General features: G+C 42.1%; 1 protein-coding gene across 8 annotated transcripts in view; it reads right to left on the minus strand.

Moving 5' to 3' along the window:
• ZMYND11 (zinc finger MYND-type containing 11) overlaps positions 1-14,330 on the minus strand; it is a 77,753-nt gene that overhangs the window by 35,590 nt on the left and 27,833 nt on the right. For all 8 annotated transcript variants that reach the window (XM_080918277.1, XM_080918276.1, XM_080918282.1 and 5 more), the window contains exon 2: positions 12,100-12,234. In XM_080918277.1, coding sequence (XP_080774403.1) covers positions 12,100-12,215 — 116 coding nt within the window. In that variant the 5' untranslated portion in view covers positions 12,216-12,234. The remainder of the gene's footprint in view (positions 1-12,099; positions 12,235-14,330) is intronic.

A 14,330-nucleotide genomic window follows, 5' to 3' on the forward strand; every position in this document is an offset into this window, starting at 1 on the left:
CACTCTTCCTGAGGAATTGCCCATATAAGAAAAGAAAGTAATACAATGACTTCAAGGAGATGAAACAGAACAGAAAATGTTATCTGGTTATTAAAAATGGAAAATAAAAATCTATCATTTAAGGACCTTCTTGATTCAAAAGTGAAAATTTTGTCCTTTTTCTGAAGAATGTTCAGCCAAGGGTCCTCCTGAGCCCTGAGTTTTCAGTTGTGGAGGATGGCTACTGTTCTGTCAGACAGTTAACTGAAGGACTAAGATGGGAAGGAATGTAGAGATTATGATTGGAGAACAGAGCAGAAAGGGAGGAAGATGAGCGCAGGCACACCAATTCTCCACATTTTCAGTCACAAGCTTTGGAAGCTACTTCAGAAATTATTTAAATTTATAAATAACTTAGAACAAGAAGTTGTAAAATTATCACACAAAACACCACAAACAGTAAAACACAAAAACAAAAGAATCAACAAAAATGTAAAGTACATTAGATGTGACAAGATGACAAACAAGCAATGCGGAGGCTGGAAAAAGCATGAAAAGCACAAGCCAGAGACCTGGGAGAGGGTGGGTGGGGACAGAGGACGGGACAGCATACAGGACCAAATACAACGTAGGAGAGCCACAAAAATATACTTTACACATTAAATGTAGAAAATCCACACACTGTCTGGTACGGTACTGACAGAGAGTAAAAAACCCTAATAACTAACAGCATATGCACAGGCACAGTGAAGACTTGAAGTAGAACCATGCAAACCAGACCTCCCTAGAGCACAGACAGATGCAAAAAGGAAGCCACAACAGTACTGAGTTGCTATTTTAATCATGTCTGCACAAAATATAGATGATACGTTCTTGTAAAGCAACATAAGTGATCAAAATCTGATTCTCTGATAAATAAAAATTTTCAGTTTCCAAAGATATAAAGAAAAGGTGGTCACACAGCTTCCTCAGAGATACAGTGCCTCAGGCGGGGCATGGTCAGAGGCTGGGTTTTTGCTTCACTTTCAGGAATCAAATTCTCTTCTAGCCCATAATAATCAAAGGTACTAATATATAAGAATTTTAAAACCATACAAAATAACATAACAAATAAAAACTAGTATATATCAAAGGAAAGCCATTGCACAATTTCACAAAAGATATCTGAATATAAAGTCTAACACTAAATGTTTGTGAATGTTACTACATTTATACAATTCAAATATCGAAAGCAAACACCATGAAAATTTAATATAAAGAAGTCATTAAGAATACAGGGTCTGGAGGGCTGGTGCAGTAGTTAAGAGCTCATGATGCCTGCAGAGAACCCCCACTTAATTCTTGGCACCCCCATGGCGGATCAGAACCACCTGCAACTAAGGTTCCAGGGGATCCAAGTCTTTTCTGGCCTCGAAGGACATCTGCGCTCTTGTACACATATGAGGTTTAAATGTCAGAAACAAAGGCAAAAAGCATCTGAAGGGAGACACTGGACTCATCCTTACACTAGTGAGCAAATGCCTTTTAAGCACACGACAAAGCCTGAGATACACAAACTAGCCATTTCCACATGGGGCAGGGGAGCACAGTGACCTAAGTCAAATGTAACAGACAAGCTGGGAAGCAATGCATATCCTAAGGACCCAGTAAGTTCTACATAGTTCTAGGAACCCCAGCACACACATGCACACCTCCCTTTATAAACTTCTTAGGACCAGAAATCATTCAGATTTGTCATTTTTCCATACTTTAAAATATTTGAACATACATGAGTCCTTGGGTATGGTACCCAGCCTGAACAAGCTTTACTTTTGCACATAAATCTGAAGGTAAATATATGTACTACTATTTGCAATTAGTGTACCTGTGTTCTGCACAGAGCCACCTCATGGGATCACATATGGAATTCTCCACTGATGTCATCATGCTGGCCATCAGAGAGCGGGAGACTGACTTACATACTATGTACCATTTGGCTCGTGTTTATGGTGCACACTGCGCAACTGCCTTACTTCCCAGGTTTGTTTTTCTTAAATTCCTCTGCCTGAGCATTTTACAGAAGTCATTTAGGACTTCTGTAAAATATCCATCTCAGGTAGCAATAATGCCTCATTTTAGTTTTGTCCAGGGAATTCTTAACTATCCATGGCTCTATAAGATGCTGGAAGATGGCTACTGGCAAAGTGGCTATGTGAGGCCAGCTAGAAAAACGTCTTCCTCAGGACTTTCCTTTTCCCGTCCCACACAGCCAAGTTAGAACATTGTTGCATTTATTTCTTGACACATTTGTATCCTTGAAAATGGATTTTCTGAAGGGCTGTGTCCTCAGCCTGATTTGGAGCATGGGCTGAAACACCTCTACTTTTTACTCAGTGGCTGCGACATCTTTAGTTAGCAGCTCTCTATGCCCACCCTTTCCCTACTGTTCCGTAAAAGCTAACTCAAGTGACTGATTCTCACTTCTCTTAAAAAGGAAAGGAAATACCAAGAACTGGGCCAGAACACGCAGTTACTATGCAGAGGAGTGTGCAGGCTTGAGCATGTGCACCCGAAGGAAACCTGCTTCAAAAGAGCTCAATGAGCCAAGAAGACAGCTGATGCTCTAGGAGGTGTCAGGAACAGTTTGAGACCTTCTAGTCTACTGCAATTGACTCAGAATCGAGTCATCAAACAGTGTAAAGTGTTCACCTATTTAAAAAGTATGTTCAATTTCTTTGAACTTAGTGCCCTTTTTCACCTTTCTACCACTGTTTGGAGCCCTGGGATACTGCTTGTGCCAATGCATTAAAACAAGCTGTAAAATGGTTAAGATGGTCCATCTCCCCTGAGTCAATTCTGCATGTGGAAGCCAATTCTCCATCCCCACAAGAAAAACCAAACAAACATATACAGTTAATCGTAACAGAAAATGCTTATCACCTTTAAAAAGTAAGAAATTACAAGAAGCATTTTCCCTGAGACTTATGAACCCAATAGTGATGCAAGCTCAAGAGCTGCACCACAGCTCCATGAAGTACTGAGAACAGAGCAGAGATGATAACAATGCTTTCACCCAAGGGAGACTGGCTGCCCATCAACACGCTAATCCACGGGTGCATCCCTTTGTGAACAGCTTCACTCTGATTGTAGGTTCTAAGGCTTGAGAATAGTCTCCATTCTGGTGGCCACATAACACTTTATTCCAAGCATATGCTGGACAATCTGGATCAACATCTTAGCTCAGTACTCCCCATGTTCAGCCAGCACAGGCTGCCATCAGGTTTCTCAAAGAGACTTCGAACCAACTGCCCCAAGTTGTCCTCTGACCTTAATATGACCTTTACATGGCATGTAAATGCATATATGCTTGCATGCACATACACAAAGTGAGTATATTTTTTTCATTTTTAAAATTAAAAGGCTTAAAATTATGTAGTTTGACAATTTGAATTTTTATCTCACTTATAAAAAATGGTCACAGCAAAGTCATATATTTCTTGTCTATTGATAAAAAAATAAATAAAGCAAGGCCTTCTGTTTAAATTATCTATAAGTTTCTTCTTGATCTCATTTACTACATTTGTTAGGAGTCTCACAAAAATACCAATCCACACAACTATAAAGTGCATACAAAAGGCCTAGGTGAGACCCATGCATGCAGGCTCCCTGGTTGTTGGTTCAGTCTCGGTGAGCTCCTATGGGCTAAGGTTAATTGATTCTGTGGGTTTTCTTGTAGTATTCTTGACCCATCTGCTTCCCACAATCCTTCCTCCCCCTTTTCAGCAGTTTTACAGTTTGTTTTTTTTTTTTTAAAGAGTTTTGTTTTAGTTTTTTCTTTTCTTTTAACAGTGTGTCTAGATCTAACGAAGGGAAGAATTACAGAGAGAAATAAAACTAGATATTCTGAATGGCCACAGAGAACAGATGGACCAAGACTGAACTGGGAGAAGTACAGCTGTTATGTTTGTAAAACAAACTGTAGAGAGTATTCTTGTAGATATCTTGAGAAAAAGAATTATGAGCTGAAGAGTTGGCTTAATGGTTAGAGGCATGAAATGTTCTTCCAGAGGACCTGAGTTCACATGCCAGCGCCCACACTAAGTGGATACCAACTGACTGGACTCTAGTTCCACAGGATCTGACATCCTCTTCTATCCTCTGCAGGCATCTACTCATGTGCACACCCGTGTACATGCTCATCATTACAAACAAATCTTTCATAAAACAAGAAAAAGAAGGGTTTTTTCTTATTTATTTATTTCTTCTTTCATTGAGGTGGTGGTTTTTGGATTTTTGGTTTTTGTCGAGACAGGATCTCACTCTTTGGCCTAGGATGACATCAAACTCAAGGCAATCCACCTGCCTCAGTCTCTTGAATACTGAGATTACAGTCCTGAATTGTCATTCTTGGTGAATAAAAGAAAATTTTAAATATTTCAAGAGCACACAATGTCAAGGAAAAGATTGGATCCAACCACACTAATTAAGAACTATACGAGGCAGTTTGGTAGTGTGGAATACACCTTCCACTTTAGGGTGTAGGAGGCAGAATCTCATGAATCTCTGTGAGTCTGAAGCCATCTTGGTAAAAAGTTGAACAAATGATAGAAGGAAATAAAAGCTAGAAAAGGCCATCCACCCAGTGGAGACATTAGCAATGCCAGTGGAGAATGAGGAGAGAGCACCAGACTTCTGATTTAAGCCCAAGAGCTGCCACAATGTTATACAATGTTTCATGATCCTAAGCCTCACTGTACTTATCAGCAATAAAGGTGTGTGTGTGTGTGTGTGTGTGTGTGTGTGTGTGTGTGTGTGTGTGGACATGCAGTGCTGGAGATAGTACCCAGGGTTTTATCATACTAGACAACCACTGTACCACTGAGCTCTCTACTGCTGTACTCCCTACTCACGTCAGTGTGAGTGATATATTTTAAGATACCCATAGTCAGCAAATATTTGTAAAAACTTTTAAGAAATGGTAAAAATGAACTTAAAGACATGACTATGAAAATAGATGTTGGCTATACCAAAACCAGGATCTTGAAGACTGTGTGTGGTGGATTTTAGAAGGATTCATCTGATGACTTTGATCATGAATAGCAAGAAAATACAAAATGTTCTCTTCTGATGAAATACCAAGTAGGAAGAGGCTACACGCAAAAGCAGACACGATGGTCTAACTGAGAAGAGCCCTGGGTGTTATGTACTATGGGAATCAAGAGGAGTGACCAGGCCTATAGAGAGCTCAGGGCTTGTAAGAGTGCAGTGGGAATGGGGCAGCAGGAAGTAAGGCAGAGAGCCACGCAGACAAATCCTGTGACAGTGGAGCCACTGGGTAAGGCACACTGCACATGGACTCCATGAGCCACAAGAAAAAGATCAGCAAGAACAAGGCACACTGATGGTTAGTGCCACATCAGAAAGGTGTCACTGGCACTAACAGTAACAGCAAGGGGCAGAGATGGGGCAGGAGGACACAGCACAGGCAGGAAAATGGAAAGCAACTGCAGAGCAGCATGTACACAGGGAATCACTTGACCTAGCTTGAAGTGAGAGAACGAATGTGCTTTATTTTAATCCTGTCTGTACTTTAAAGCCCCTGCTATATTCCTCTCTAGATACTAGTTAAATAACGCAGTACAGACATTAAACACGCTCCTAACCCGACCCTTTCTGCCATCTCACTTCAAATACTACAAACACTTCCCATGATCCACAATCTGTGCTTTGACTCTCCCTCCTCAAGGCCTTCCAAACTCTCTCTGCAACTTTCCCTCAAAATACTGAAGTCGGCAGTATTATAAGTCACTACACTCTATTCCATGGGAGCAAGCTGAACTCTGTCACACCTATCCCCATACTTGATACTGCTGCTTTATTCCTTAGTGGTGAATTGTGCTCTCAGGTGCCTTGTTTTTAAATTCAAACACGAAAAGAAATGTCAAACTCTTGCAAACAGACAAGCTTCTAAGGCAAGAGGAGTGTCTGAAAATCTGCCCTCTGAAAGAAGCAACTGTGACCACAGAACTGAGAAACAGCCTGTGAGAGCCCACTGTGGCGTGAGGCCGTAATTGTAGCAGTGATAAAGTGTGCCTACAAGTCTCTCAGAGACAGGCCGTGAAAACTAGAATGAGGATGCAGAAGTGACACCATGAGGACAGTGAGTGTGGACCCTGCTAAAGCTAACATGCTTTAGCATACTTACTTAAGCTCACTGAGTCAATAGTCATCCTCCTCCTCTCTGATAATCCTGAGGGAACAGAATCTCACAAAGAGACACATGGCATAATTTCACATACAAACGGGTGTCAGAGTTTCTATCAAGTGAGCAATATGTTTCTGCTTTACCTCCACAGGCTGCCTAGGCACAAAGAGGACTCACAGTCCAGGTCTAGGTAAGTCTAAGAAAACTCAGAAAAGTCAATGCCAAACATATCACAAGGTGTCAGAGGTTACTTTCTAACTGGGATTTGACCTTAAAATAAGCAATACATGTAATCAATTGTGAACTCGAGTAGGACAAGGTTACCAATCCAAACGGCCTTAGGAATGCAGAGCCAAGTGCTCAGGGCAGGGAAGAAACCTGGCAGTAATTGCTTTAGCTGTCTCTCCAGCAGGCAGTACAAAGTAAAATGTTCCTGTTTAAAGCATCCTGCCTAGCCAGCAATGCTAGTGAAGATAAGAGTAATCCATACTAACTTCATCAGCATGTGTTTAAACCATCTTTTAATAACTACCGAGAATAATTATGGCCCTCTAAGACTGTTATAGCCATCTAAGGCAGATATGAGTGCTCTGTCTGGATAAAGGAGGAAAAGAAGATGACCTGTGTACCTTATCTTTCCTGCAGTGTTTTAATCATTTAAAGACTCAGAAGCAACAAGATAGGAACCACCAGGTTCAGAAATTCTAGCTCCACTTCTATGCCTGATTCTATTCATAGGATTCCTCATCCTTTGTGCCTTGATTTAAATCTAATGTATAGGAACTAATAGCTTAAACACATGAAAATGTTCAAGATACATATTGAAGATGAATATTTGAGGCCAAATATTTCCAAGCTTTGCTATAAAACCACCCAACCAAACCACAGAAAGGTGTGTGCACATCCTATTGTCTCCTGCACTTACAGACACTGCAGGCAAAGAGCTGAATTTCTGGCCATCCTCACAAATTATCCTAAACTAACTAGTCTTTATAATGAAATGATGAGTCATATGAATTTTATGATAACTAAACATCAGTTCCTAAAAATGCAAAATGGTTTTATTGACAGGTCACATTTTACTTGAGATTAGACCTTAAGGGTCTTTATTGAGGAGTCCGTTTCAATTTCTGAGGCAGATTCTGCCCTAAGCAGGTGAGGACAAACTTCCCAGAGTTACCACCACATTTGACACTGCCTGCTCTGAAGGCCTCACCAACAAAGGAGGGGACTGGAAGGATGGCTCAGTGGTTAATAGCTCTTGTAGAGTACATGGGTTTAGGTCTCAGCATCCATAGGCCATTTTAAGTATTCAAGGAATCTGAGCCCTCTTGTGGCCTCCACAAGGACTAGGCATACACAAACAAAAACTCATAAACACAAATAAAGATAAATAAATCTTTTTTTAAGAATAAGCCAATAACTTCTCAGTACAAAGCCAAAGCCCAGGGCAATCTCAGAAGAGCCATGACAACCAGGTGGAGTTTCATACACTCACAGGAGAGGAGATTAATATGCACTATAGATGCTCAGGTATGGTAGCTAACTCTCCCTTCCAGTAAAAAGCTGCATGTCGAGTGGAATGCTGGGAATTAAAATACCAACACCCATGGAGTCAGGGAAAAAGACTTTCTGCATGACAGGGCAGTTTGTGGTGTGGGGCAAGAGTTAAACCTAAGAAAACATAAGGCCATATTTCTGGCAATTAAAACATGTCACAAAAAGGAATTTTAGACACATAAATCTAGTGCAAATTCAAAAGGTGATTTCAAATCCAAATGGAGTACTGTGGCTGAAGAGGTGAATACACTCAGGATCTGTGTGCAAATTAAGAAAACCATAGTCCACTATTTTAAATGCAAGGTAAGACAAGAAGACTGTGAACTACAGAACTATAAGTCAGAAGTAAATAAACCTCAAATGTAGACCCTAACTTAAAGTCAATTAAGAAAAGCCCCAAGTGAGGATGCCTCAATCCCACTGGGAAGGGAGAGGAAAGCAATCGTGGGGGGTATGGCAGAGGGGGAGAGGGACTTGGGTGTGAGAGGGGAGGGGAAGAAAAGGGGGAACATGATCAGGTATGAGGGTGCAGGAACAGGAGTGAAGCCTGAGGGGCAGCAGAATGAATGGACACAGGTAACCTCAGGAGGTAGGAAGTGGGAGGTGGGGGTGGAAGGACCCTCTAGAATATACCAGAGACCTGGAGGTGAGAGACTCTCAAAAAAAAGGGGGGAGGGACCTTAGATGAAATGCCCAACTGTGGGAGAGGGATCTTGTAGATTCCACCTCCAGTAGAAAGACAGGGCATCAAGTGGAGGGATGGGGTTTCCATCCCACAGTCAAAAACTCTGGCCCAGAATTGTTCCTGTCCGAAAGAACTGCAGGGACAAAAAAATGGAGAAGAGACTGAGGGAAAGGAGGCCCAGTGACCGAGCCATCTTGAGCTCCATCTCATGGGGAGGCTCCAAGGCCTGACACTATTACTGATGCTATGGTGTGCTTACAGACAGAAGCCTAGCATGGCTGCCTCTGAGAGGGCCGACAAGCAGCTGAAAGAGCCAGACACAGATACTTACACCCAACCAATAGAAGTCAGAGGACCCATGTGGTTGAATTAAGGAAAGGCTGAAAGAAGTTGAGGAGGGCTACCTTATGGGAAGACCAGCAGTCTCAACTAACCTGGACCCCCTAGATCTCGCAGACACTGGGCCACCAGCCAGGCAGCATACACTAGCCGATATGAGGCCCCAACACCTGTACAGCAGAGGACTGCCTGGCTCAGTGAGAGAAGATGCCACCTAACCCTCGAGAGACTTGAGGCTCCAGGGAATGGGGAGGTCTGGTAGGGTGGGGGTTGGAGGGTAGGGACATCCTATTGGAGTTGGGAGAGGAAGTATGGGTTGAGGAACAGTCAGGAGGCAGACGGGGGGTGGGGATAATGACTGAACTGCAAAAAAAATAAATATTAAAGATAATAAAAATAAAAGAAGAAGGAGGGGGGGAGGAGGAGGAGGAGCAATAGCAGTGGCAGTAGCAGTAACAGTAACAGTAAGGCCCGAGTTCAAGGATCAGCATTGCAAAGAGAAGTCGAAACAAAACAAGAAGAATGAAAACCCGAGACATAAAGTCAGAGCCTGAAGGCGTGCACAGGGCAGAAGCACAGAGCAGACCACACCACTGATGAACAAGTTGCAAAGCAGAAAAATATCAAAGCTAAAATAAAATGAACAGAGAAATCCCAGATACAGTGCAGGGAAACAAATTCAACACACTAAATAAAAATAAGCAATAGAGTGTGTGCATGTGTACGTGGAAGTACATGACACATGACATGGATGGAAGCATGTTAAACATACTTGGTGTGTGAATTCCATACATGTGTGCATATGTTCCTGGAAGTCAAGATACATGATGTGGATGGAAGCATGCTAAACATATTTGTAATATAAATTCCAATGGTACTTAGGAAGCCCGCAGTCATCAAGTAAGAGTGACATTTTAAAAGGTGGAAAAAGGAAGCATCCTTTTCCGCTGTGAACCATATACACAGCCACATGGTGGATCAGAGCAGCTGATCCCCAGGAAAGCACTCTAGCTAGAAGCACAAAGATGAAATGAACTACTACTCAGATCTAGCATGAATGGCTATAAATACCTCAGAAGTTAAATCTCTTAGTTAACATGTTCCCCCCACAGTAGAGCACAGTTCCATATACACAGCCTGCTCACAGCCACAGTCCCATGAATTCAGAGACTGGGGTCACACTTGAGTTATCAGAGCACAGTGATAGATCGGCCTGAACAAGGCATAAGAACCACAGAACAGACAACCCAGTTTCCTCAGTAAAACGCCCAAAGGAGAACAACAGTAAAGAGATGGCTGTGAAATTTATAGATTAAAATAATAAAAATAAGATACAGGCAGAACCATTACATAGAGTTAGATAAGATACTTAAGGATATACCAGGCTATACCCCAGTAACGTCAGAGGCCAGAGAACACTTCATGCATGACTTTACCTAACTTTTAACAATGGGGCTGCTCACCAGCCAGCAGAGTTAGCAAACAAGGTCTTAACAAGAACTGACCTAGGGGACTGGGTAACAAGCTGTTTTTAAAGTTTAAAGGTACCTGTGCTCTGACATGTGTTCTGACATGAATGCAGAGGACCACCTCGATTCCTGACCTTCTAACAGTGCAGAGCAGGAATTCCAGATCTCAGAGTAGACCTACTTTCTATCACTAGCAGAGCTGCTTCTTAGTCAACCTCAGGCAGTGGGATATCAGGGAAGTGACATCAACCAAGAAGCAAGATACTGGGTTGGACATTTCCTGGACAGTCCTCTGCTTCCATGGATTTTTAAGAGGGGACTTAAAATTCATGACCATGTGGTAGGTCAACAAGTTTATCCACATTTAAGAATTATAGAGCTTAAGAAAAAAGAAAATATGGCTTAGGTCACTATTCAAAGTTATATTGTTGAAGAAAGAAGAAAAGTCAAATCTCGTAATGATCCATGATCAAAAGGAGGCGTGTATGGTCCCAATGACTGTCTCTGTGGTGCTCACTAGTTTCAGTTGTGCTAATCATGCACACGTCGGTGGTAAGTAGCCAATAGATTCATCACAACTGCTACAGGGTGAGCCCTCTTCCTCCTACATCACCAGGTCACCAGCCTATCAGTAGCACTCCTGACACTCCTCGGGTGCTTAGCACGTGCCTGGGCTGCCCGAGAAAGACCCCAAAGGAAAAGAGAAGTAGCCAAATGAGCAACTCAAATGATTCAAATGTACATGCTTAGGAATGCTTTAAATTTTTGATACAAATAACGAATCTTATTTTTTACGGTTTCCAATGTTCTACTATAAAAATTTCAGCTGTAGCTTTTACAAATCTTATCCTCAGCCTGAGGTTTGGAAAACTATTTGTATCAGTGCCCCCCTAGTCTGTACTTAATTATCACCTCTCAGCATGCATGCTTTTTAAAAATAAAGTACACATTAAGTAATAATTAAAGCATTTGGGGGCACTGTTTCCTTTCTTTAGCCCACAGGAGGCAGGGCTGCAGTTGGCTTCCTATTTTCTAGTTCCACCTTCTCAGGTAGCCTCATCATCTGAAGATATGGGGACAATGGTAAGAATGCACAGGGTTCAACTCCATTACCATCAACAGTAGTTTCAAAAGCTGTAAGTCAGCTTTTATAAATCTCCTACTTTTAATTTTTAGAGACTATCTAACAAATGTAGGACAGGATAAGAATAAAAAAATTCTATTCAAATTAACAAAAAAAAAAATCATGTAAGCTGTTAAAAATGTTACATTAGCTTTATTTTTAAAAAGCACCCAGAGAAATAAAAATCAAATTCCTAACTGCCTTCATAGTACAAAATAAGCAAAAAAGGTGTTGTTTTTCTATACTGAATCTTTGTCTACTAAGACAAATAGCACTGAAAGCTAAAGAGAGAAGGAAGGGGAATGTTCTTTTTAAGCTGAATGTATATTCAATCTCATTTCTTCTAGTGGTTATAAAGTACTCAAAATGTTATTTACTACATGAAGCCTGTTCATCTCCATTGAGGCAAGCCATGGGCAATAGCTTTTGTTTAGACAGCTTCACTACAAGAAAGCAAATGACAAAAATATCCAATAAAAGAAAAATAATAAAACCAATGACTAATAAGCCTTTTAAATAAAAGTTTCTTAGTGGAAAATTTATAATTGAAAATCTACTATAAACAGAACGTACTGATCTTTACTTATCTAGCATTCATTTACAAGGCTTCTAGATACAAATTGTCCATATGTGTTTCTGTGGCTTTTCCTTTTCTGTAGTCTTCTGCAGGGCAACAGTCACTTCAGGTCCTTGTATGAACTGCACAGGAGATAATGCATACGGGCACTTTACAGTGGTGCTTTTGTTTAAAGTTACTTACTTTGTAATACGGTCAATGTTGGCAATCTGCTTCTGATTCCTGATAATTTCAATGGCTGCCCAAAGATGCTGGATAGCTTTTGTGTCCGCCTGTCGTCTTTTTGTTAAACGTGCCATGACCTGTTTACTTCTTTAGCTGTAGCAATATACAAAACATAAGGCAGAAAACACGGATTACCGAGGGATTCCAACACAGGAACAACAGTCATAGCACTTCCTGACACTGTCGTTCTTAAGTGACATGGAGTGTCATGGCTTTCCCTTTTCTACCTTTCAAGTTGCTTTCTACTTAATAAAAGCAAGCATTCACTTGGTTACCTCTTATAGAATAATACTCTTAAATCCAAATCACTTAAAAAGTATAGCTTTAGAGAATTCAGTTTTTTATATATATGAAAACAGTGTTTAAAAAACAAGCGTTAGCCAGACGTGGTACTGGTGTATGGTGCTGCACGCCTGCAATGCCAGCACTTAGGAGGTGGAAGCGGGAGGATTAGCACAAGTTCAAGATCAACCTGATGTACAGTGAGTCCCACACTAGTCAGAACTGCATAGCAAAAACAAACCATGAAGAGAATCCAGGTCGTTCTGAGGTAAACTATGAAAGGCCAAGAGCAAGGATACCAGATCACAAATTATCAGTAATGACCCGGCTGCCAGAATAGGGGTTCGTCTCAATCTAATAATTACATTATTAGGAAATAACGCTATTATTTTATTCAAATTTTGGTGTCTGGATAGGCTGAAGGAAACAGCTGTAGTCTCCAAATACCCTTCCAGCTATCTGTAGGCAAGAAAGAATGGACTACAGTCCAGTGTCTGGTGGGGGACAGTAGTAATGAAGGAGTACTGAATCTCCACTTCATCCTCACAGTGACCCGGCCTCAGGATCAATGAAACAGGCAACTGACACATCCGTACACAAGGCCCTTAGTGCAAGGCAGAAAGACAGGCAGGTGCAAAGAGACACCAAGTGTCTCTTGTTCTAACACTTCACTGTACTCCATGACTGCTCAGAGAAGTCACTAGAGTCTCATGTCTCTCTTTCTCTCCAGCCTTTTGCACAGCCTGCTTCCTTCTCTGACCAACCTGAGTGAGACCTGCAGTTGCCACCCGAGTTCATCTTAACCAGACTCATTGGATATGGTGGCTTCCAGCATTAGGTAGCCAAGAAAGAGTGCACTGGACTACAGGGATTTCTGACCAGCACACTGTCTTAATGGCTACTTCTAAAGCAATGTTGGGCTGGGGAGATAGCTCAGTCATTTAGAACTCTTCATGCACACATGCAGTCCTGAGTTCAATTTTCAGCACCCTGGTAAAGGGCAGGTGTAGCCCTGCAAGTCTCTGGCCCCTAGCACTTGGCAGGAGGAAGGATAGGGGCAAGGAGATGGCTGAGACTTGCTGATCATCAGGTTCAGTAAAACACTGTTTCAAGGAAAAAGGCAGAGAGGGAAAGGAGAACACTTGTTACCCCAGCCTCCCAGCACACTACAGGAACGCATGCTCGCACACACTCAAAAAGTACTGGTGCCCAAGTTTTAAAGGGAAAGTATTTTGTTTTGAATAAATGTAGACCTATGACTAAATGAGTATAAAAATGACAACTGTGGCTTCCAATGTTTCTGTTTAGAATGCAGACACCTCGGTTTCAATGTGTTCACTCGGGAGTGCCAGCTGAAAGATGCCACGAGGGTACCCTGTGAAGAAACTGCAGGACACATGGTGAGATGCAACAGCACAGCTCCATCCGGCCCTGCTGTCCTTCAATACAGATCACAAGCCTAGCTGCCTCAGCTGCTACAGTGTGCAGCGGCAGGGCCTGCCTGTCCGTGTAGCCGTGTGCAGCGGCAGGGCCTGCCTGTCCGTGTAGCCGTGTGCAGCGACAGGGCCTGCCTGTTCGTGTAGCCGTGTGCAGCGGCAGGGTCTGCCTGTCCGTGTAGCTGTGTGCAGCGGCCTGTTCGTGTAGCCGTGTGCAGCGGCAGGGCCTGCCTGTCCCTTTAGCCGTGTGCAGCGGCAGGGTCTGCCTGTCCGTGTAGCGGTGCTAGCCAGGAGATACTGGAAATGTATGGAACAGCAACCCTGGCTAGAAAACAAAACTGACGGGGAATCTAAGGTGGACAGTACAAGATCATATAGAACAGTCATACAAAAGGTTCAGAATCTCTTGTGAGAATTCATCAAAGGGCCATGAAGCTTTTAACCTGGGTAAAACTTAAGCAGAAGTAAATT

Source organism: Micromys minutus, assembly GCF_963924665.1.
Source record: "Micromys minutus genome assembly, chromosome: 6".
In the NCBI taxonomy this organism is placed as follows: Eukaryota; Metazoa; Chordata; class Mammalia; order Rodentia; family Muridae; genus Micromys; species Micromys minutus.